The sequence below is a fragment of the Hevea brasiliensis genome, chromosome 8, assembly GCF_030052815.1.
Source record: "Hevea brasiliensis isolate MT/VB/25A 57/8 chromosome 8, ASM3005281v1, whole genome shotgun sequence".
NCBI lineage: Eukaryota > Viridiplantae > Streptophyta > Magnoliopsida > Malpighiales > Euphorbiaceae > Hevea > Hevea brasiliensis.
Window position 1 is genome coordinate 17360221 of NC_079500.1, and position 8596 is coordinate 17368816.

Sequence of the window (8596 nt, forward strand, 5' to 3'; positions counted from 1 at the left end):
TCTATGACAATTTCTTTAAATAAGATAAGATAACGCATGTATTTAAATATGTATAGGTTTCGGTTTAATATTTATGAAGCTCGTGGTGCTACCATGTGTTTAGTATTTGGTCAATTCCTTTATGGGGTCTAAGCTCTCATGATGCGCTTCTTGAGTGTTCTTCGATGAAATTAATTAGTATAAGTGAAAGCCAAAGCTGGCCTCTTTGCTTGGAGTGTGTGATTTCCACATGCTTGGGAACCTGTATAAACCATTTCTTCTAAGGGAAATCTTGTCTATATAAACAAATAAATTAATAAAAATAAGAAGCAATTATATTCAAGAAAAAAAAAAATCAATTCCAAGCTTATGTGAAAAGTTGAATAGAAAATCCTAAAAAAGGAATTGAGAATTGCTTTGCTTCTCACTAACTCCCAGTGAAATGTCTAGTTCATATTTAATTGATTACAATCTATTCTTTTATACTAAAAATCAAAAGAAATATATGTGCCAAATTTAAATCGTTATTTTAAAATAAAAAAAATATGATTTGAATGATAATATAATAATTTTAAAAAAGTTATCTTTATAGAAAGAGTATTATTTTTATTTATAAAGAACAAAAAATTTGATATGTATTTTTGAAAATAAATAAATTATTAATTTATATTTAATAACTTAATTTCAAAAGAAGTGAAATTTTTTTCTCTTACTAAATTGACCCAAAAACTTTTACTAAGATTAGATTAAAACTAGTAAAAAGATATAAAATTTTGAGTCTTTTATCGAACGGTTCATTTAATTTGTTATTTATTTTTTTTTTATTTAAAGAAAATTCAATAATAATTATTAATCAATTATACAACGAAATATAATTCAATTTAACAACTTACTAAATTTATATTGTTAAAGTTTCCATCCACATCACCTCTTGCTCTATTAAGGAAATTTTGTTAAGATGATGGGCCACCGAAATGGTATCTCAAAGACATGAAGACACCGAAAAGAAACCACATATTAACAAGAATTAAAATTATTCAAATTTAAATTTGGATGCAATTAGCACATATTAACAAGAATTAATTGAAATTATTAGATATTAATTTGGATTTGCTAAGTGTGAAAAGAAACCAGAATAGTGCATGAAAATCTTTTCCATATTTAAATCATAAGTCATTGTTATTGCCCAGAAGAGAAAATTTTCTAACTTTTCTAAGTTGGCGTAAAAGAAAAAAAATAAAGATGAGAGATCACATAATAACTTCTACTTTTACAACTCTTGACACAAACACACACAGATTCACAATATATATATATATATATATATTAATTTTCTGTATAAAAATATATATTCAATTATTATGTTGCTGGTCCAATGACAAATATGCTTAGTCTATGAAAATTTTTCCCATGTTTGAATGATGTAAAAAAAAAAATTACTAAATTTCTATGGATCTTTTAGGAAGGGTATGGGGTGGATGAGGGTGGGGATCGCTCCCCATCCTTGCTCCACAGGAATTTGGAGTCAAAATGGGTATTTTTTCATTGAAGAGTGGGTTTTCCACTAGACATTTCTTTTTATTTTTTATTTTTTAATTTTAATTTATTATTATATAAATATAAAATTTATTAAAAAAATAAATTAAAAATATAAGTTTTAAACATAATTTTAATACAATATTTATATATTTTTTAAAATTATAATGTTTAAATACATCAATATACAGGAATAAATTATTTTTTGATAAAAATAATAATATAATATTATGTGAGACTGATTACAAAGATTCAGGACAAGAAGAAGGTTTTCCCATTCTCGTCCCATATAATATCTAAATTAGAGAAAATTAATCAAATTCAAATTCAAAACGGCTCAAATTAAGTTATTCACGGTCCATTGCCATCCTAGGATTTTCAAGAAATTCTCAATAAAATATACAACATTGAATAATTTCTAGGATCTTCTATTCCTTGCAGAAAAACATAAATCATGAATTCCCCTTGTAGCATATATAAATTTTAATTTATCAAATTAAAAAGTTTAACTCTAAATTTATATATATGCTATTATAGCGAATAAAATGATAACGGATTAACTAAAATTTATAATCTTAGTTGATAATATTCAAAAGATCTAATGGTAGAAAATATTGACAAAACTAATCAGCTATAAATTGATTGACAACCCTTTTTCAACGTAGTGAAAAAATTTTCTGTTCCATTTATATATTCCTCAATTTTCCAAAATTGGATAGAAATTAAATGTGGATGTTAATTAGAAGGAAATGTTGAATATATATACAGCTAATTTCCCTATATCAAATGCATTCTCTCTCTCCTACCTTCCATGCTTCATACCCTTTTCTATAAATATATAAATGAAGATGCAATTGGATTCAGCTCAGGTCCTTATAAAAACCCTTCAATCACTGCTGTTTTCATATTCCCTTCTCTACAATTTTAGTCTTGGTAAATTAATTATCACAAAAATCCAAGTTTGTTTTCAATTTATTTTTCCGTTTCTCTATATATACATATGCATGCATGTGCATATATATATATATATATATATATATATATATATGCATTAATGTTTTCTCATTTCCACTGTATTTGATTTGATTGATATGATTTGGATTTTTCAGGTTTTGTTTGTGTAAGACAATGAAGATTGGTGAAAAGAGCAATATGGTTGGGTTGGTGCTGTGGTGTATTCTTCTTTTAATAGGTTGTAATGTATATTATATTCTTTATTTGGTTATTTCAATTTTTATTATAACTCTTCTTTTTTCTTTCTGTAATGGAAAGCACAGAGAAGAGCAAGTGTTGATATTAATATTATGCATGTTTAATTAGAAAATCTCACTAAAAGGTTCAAATTAACTCCTTTTATCCTAATCAAGACAATGGGGAATCTGTATGAATAGCCTAATTAACATGAAAAATAATTAGGCTACACTGATAGATTCTTCTTCTTTTTATTCTTATTTAGAATCATAACCATTTTTTTAAGGATTTCTTCACAGTTTTTCGTTTCTATTTTTATTCTCCGTTATAAAATTCAAATTAATCCGTAGGGTTAATCTGTTGAGCTGGTGATAAACACATAAACTGGGCCAATTTTCTTATTGAACTGATAAAAAATTGACCCAAAATAATTTAGATGACCCGATGAATGCTTTTTGAAGATAGATACAGACTTAATCCTTACATAATGTATATTCTTTTACTTTGGATATACGTTTCGTTTCTCAAAATGAATGAAGGAAGCAATTTTCATTCAAATGTCAATTCAATTTACAACATTAATTGAAGTTTACGTTTTTTATATTTAGTAAAAAACGAACGTTTTTCACTTATAATTTCATTTATTTTATAGGGTTTAATATCGCTAATGCTTTATCCTACGATTATACGGCTTCAATTGAGGTAATTATTTCATCTTTGATTTTAATTTTTTTAATTAATTTTACTCTGAAAACAATTCTAATATTAATGAATCAAAATTCATCAATTTATATCTGTAATGTCGCAAAAATAATTATAATTCGTAAAATAAAAAAATAATTTTAAAATAATTATTAGTGTTTGGCAAGTCCTCAAAAACCTCAATATAATGGAGGAGTCATTCAAAACCCAGAGCTTAATGAAGGGTTGAAGGGATGATCTACGTTTGGAGATGCTAAAATAGAGCATAGAACATTGGGAAACAACAAATTCATTGTAGCTAATTCCAGAGTTCATCCTCACGATAGTGTCTCACAGAATCTTAACCTGGAAAAGAACAAAATCTACACTTTCTCTGGTAGGTGTTTGCTCATTTCATTGATTGATTAAAAGTGTATCTACTTATGTTTAATCATAATTAAGCTTTGGTGTTAATTTAATTCAGCGTGGATTCAAGTGAGTAAGGGAAGAATTCCAGTATCAGCTGTTTTCAAGACTCAAACAGGGTACATACTTGCTGGTTCTATTTTTGCCAAGTCCAGTTGCTGGTCCATGCTTAAAGGTGGCTTTACTGTTGATGCTTCAGGCTCTGCTCAACTCTATTTCGCGGTAATCCTTTATTCCATTTAAGCATTTTTTTTAAATTATTCGCTATATCATAAATAATGAATTTGTGCATATAATTCTAATAAATTTGTATAGAGTAACAATACATCGGTTGACATATGGGTGGATAGCATCTCATTGCAACCCTTCACCGAAAAGCAATGGATGTCTCATCAAGATCAAGCCATTGAAAAGGTAATTAAATTCACTGAAATCCTTTCTCCATGAATTATTGTTCTTAATCATGACAAATGTAAATCAATTGCTACTAATTTATCATTATCAACATAAATATTGCAGACCCGAAAGACTAAGGTAAGAATCCAGGCAGTGGATAGTCAAGGAAAACCCTTATCTAATGCTAAAATCTCAATAAAACTAAAGAAAGCAAGTTTCCCATTTGGCTGTGCTATAAACAAAAATATCCTCTACAACAACGCCTATCAAAACTGGTTCACTTCCAGGTTCACAGTGACAGTATTTGAGAATGAAATGAAGTGGTATAGCACTGAACCCTCGCAGGGCAAAGTGGACTACTCAGTCCCTGACGCCATGCTTCAGTTCGCCAAGAAGAACAATGTACTGGTCCGAGGCCACAATGTGTTCTGGGATGATCCCAAGTATCAGCAAGGATGGATCAATTCACTCTCTCCAACCGATCTTTCCAAGGCCACCACTGATAGGATCAACTCTATCATGTCAAGGTACAGAGGGGAAGTCATTGGCTGGGATGTTGTTAATGAAAACCTGCACTTCAATTTCTTTGAGAGCAAATTAGGGCAAAATGCTTCTGCAGTTTTCTATAACTTGGCTCAGAAGATTGATGGAACTTCGACGTTGTTCTTGAACGAATACAATACCATTGAAAATGCTAGAGATGGTGATTCTACACCGGCTAAGTACCTGCAAAAGCTGAGAGATATTAAGGCATTTCCTGGTAATGGAAATTTGAAATTGGGGATTGGACTCGAATCCCATTTCAGTAGTGCTGCTCCAAACCTTGCTTATATGAGGGCTTCCATTGATACACTTGCTGCTACCAATTTCCCCATTTGGGTCACAGAATTAGATGTTCAAAGGGGCCCCTATCAGGTAATAAGATAAATGATCGGATTTTGCTACATTTATATAAATGATTTGATTTTGCCTTTGCAGTTGCAGGCTAGTTTGCAATTAGAAGGTATGCTATGAATGAGTTATGAACGATTTCAGAAAGCTGAACTTGTACATATATTTTAATGGATTTTATGGGCAGGCACAATACTTGGAGCAGATTCTAAGGGAGGCACACAGTCACCCGAAAGTGGCAGGAATTGTGATCTGGTCAGCCTGGAAACCGCAGGGATGTTACAGGATGTGTCTGACAGATAACAATTTCAAGAACTTGCCCACTGGTAATGTAGTTGACGAGCTGTTGGCTGGGCGGATTGCTATCAAGTCCTCGGCTGGCAGGACAGATGGAAATGGCTTCTTCGAGGCGTCCCTTTCCCATGGACTTTACAGTGTGAAAATTCATCACCCATCTGCAAAAAATTCTTCTTTGGTTCAAAAGCTTAATGTGGTCTCAAGCACTGGTGCAGATAACCAAACATTGCTTATGCGATTTGCCGCCTGAGTCTTTTTTTTGTTTTTTTGGTTGGAGCCTGAGTCTTTTTTTTTTATAGGCAGCCGAGCAACAAGTGCCACATTCGGTGCCGAAGCACCCTATCTTATCTTGTCATGTCTATTATAAATTTGAATGTCATTTAAATCAGGTAATTTATGTGTAGATTTTTTTTTTTTATATCATATTTCTGTGGAGACCCGGACAGATCCTCCTCTGTTTTATTAGCATTTGGCGGGTTCCACTATCACCTGTTAACATATTCATAGTCATCTCACATATTTCCATATCATATTCTCTTTTATCATATCATTCACAACTATTTATGAGATCTCAAAATGAAGTGTCATCTATTGCATTCATATGGAAATTCATAGATAATAAATTATAAGTTTTAATTTTAAGTCCAAAATGAAATACATCATAAACTAATAATTACATCATGACTAAACATAATGAACCAAAACACTAGTCTATACATGGGCCCTACCAAAATACAAAAGACCGGTGAGGTGACTCTGGACAATGGCAGATCTGATCAGAGCTCTGTCAGTGCACTACTGGTGCATAATTTATAATAACAATAATTTAACATTTGAAATAATATCTGTAGCTTATAATTTCTGGGTCTTTTATATTTTTGTTACTCTTTGGAAATAATTAACATTATCGGGATCTTTTATGATTACTTATTTTATTTTAAGTCTTAATTAATTTTTATCAGTGCCCAAGAAACATATAACAAATTATAAAAGCTGGATGCATGGGTGTATACTGGTTAGACAGCCATATGTCTATCCAAAGATATCGTCTGTCGAGCAAGAGGCGGTACCGTCGGGCACGAGACCATTGTCAGGCTTGTAAAGCCAGAAATAAAGTAGGCACAATGGCCAGTAAGTAGGCATATAGCCTGTAGAACAATCATACCAGACATATATTGTCAGTTCATGATTTTCTCGGTAGGCAGTACTGCTATCTATAGTCCCTAATTAGTATACCAATTTATCCAACTAAATAAATAAGTTTAGGTATACTATGGGTAATTAAACATTTTTTTAATTAATTTAGCACTATTCACCGTTACTATTTTCTAGTACTGTTCATTGGTACCATTAATTTCATATTAATAGGACATTAGTCCCAATTTACATATTCATATCATTTTTAATATTTAATTTTCCTTATGAGTATTTTAATTATAATATATAGCATTTTTCCTATGAACCTTTCTTTAGGTTCATGTTGATGTGTTATTTTTATCTAGGAATTTGACTAGGTTGGGATTCTATTTAGTCACACTTCCTTCATAACAATTGCTTCTCTATGTTTAAACTTGAATTTCAGTTTTTGAATCACTGAATTTGGGGTTATAGAGCTCAAGTTATGGTCAAAATACCAAAGGAACAGTATTTTGGACAATTTCTGGGTTGGCAGTTTTAGTGACTAAACTTGTGCTAACAATTTGATTTGGTTAAAGGCAAAACTGGGTCAAGTGGTCTTCATGAAAAGTGTAGCCCTATGTTTAAGCTTTCCATTGATGAAATTTTAGGTCATTTTGACCAGTATAGAGAGAGTTATGACCAAAATGTTCATTTGGTCATTTTCTGGGTTGGCAGTTTTAGTGACCCAATTTGTGCTAAAAAAATGAATTGGTTAAAGGCAAAACTGGGTTAAGTGGTCTTCATAAAAAGTGTAGCCCTATGTCTAACTTTCCATTGATGAAATTTTAGGTCATTTGGACCAGTATAGAGAGAGTTATGACCGAATGAACACGTACTATTCATTTGGTCATTTTCTGGGTTGGCAGTTTTAGTGACCCAATTTGTGCTAACAATTTGAATTGGTTAAAGGCAAAACTGGGTTAAGTGGTCTTCATGAAAAGTGTAGCCCTATGTCTAAACTTTCCATTGATGAAATTTTAGGTCATTTGGACCAGTATAGAGAGAGTTATGACCAAATGAACACGTACTGTTCATTTGGTCATTTTCTGGATTGGCAGTGTTTGATTATCCGGGTTTGGGCAGAGAATTGGTCCTGATTTTGATAGAATTTGGGCAGGGTTTCTTCTTAAAAAAATGAAGGTTTGGATGTCCCAAAACACCTCCAATTGGCCTCATACCAATTGGAGTCACGCATTGTCAGTTAGGGTTCAACAAACACACTGGACTCATTAAGTCCCAACCTGCATAAAATTTGACACTCCCAAAATTCAATCTCCTCCTTCTCCAAACTCCAAATAAGCATACATGTCACTTCTATTATCATCAATCTTAACACAATTAGGTCAAATTTAAAAATGTCACAAAATCCCCACTTTCAAGTGTACAACCCTAATTTCAAACATCAAATTCACATATATAACCATGAAATCAATTCCCACATATCATACCTTGTTAATTAACTTCCCTAACTAAACTAAAACTAACAAAATCCATCATTTTCATGGTTCCTCTAGGGCTGCCAAATTCAAGGGTTTCTTTCCCAATTTTTTCTTTTTAATTTCATGTAAATCTTCACTTGGTTTAGCATAATTTTCATGCTTAAAGAAGAGATTAAGAGTTTTGAGCACTAACCTTTTTGGGTGTCTTGCCAAACTTCAATTTTTTTGCTTCTTTTTGGTATCTATAGCTTCCTTAGAGTGTAGGGAGTATTTTTTGTAAAGGGAGCTATGAGGTTTGGTGTGTGGAAGCTTGGAAAATCAAGCTTGAAAGCTTGACAAAAATGGTGGAGAGGGAGCACAGGGGTGGACGGCAAGAGAGAGGGAGAGTGGGGAAGAAGATGGAGAGAAAAGTAGGTGGGTTTTGTCTCTTGTGCTTTATATATTTATGTGTACTTAATTTGTTTTAAATTTTCATAAACCTTTTTCTTTTCTTTTCTTTTCTTTTCCTTTCTTTTCTTTTCTTTTCTTTTCTTTTCTTTTTTTCTCATTTCCCTAATTCAAATTCATAATTTTTAATTTGT

General features: G+C 31.4%; 1 protein-coding gene across 1 annotated transcript; it reads left to right on the forward strand.

Annotated features, from left to right (window-relative positions):
* Positions 1 to 4003: 4003 nt before the first annotated feature.
* On the forward strand, positions 4004 to 5647 carry LOC131182081 (endo-1,4-beta-xylanase 5-like). Its single transcript, XM_058150718.1, has 5 exons — positions 4004 to 4012; positions 4129 to 4227; positions 4333 to 5124; positions 5188 to 5193; positions 5288 to 5647. Exons 1-5 carry the CDS (start codon positions 4004 to 4006, stop codon positions 5645 to 5647), a joined length of 1266 nt encoding a protein of 421 aa, XP_058006701.1.
* The last annotated feature ends 2949 nt before the right edge of the window (positions 5648 to 8596 follow it).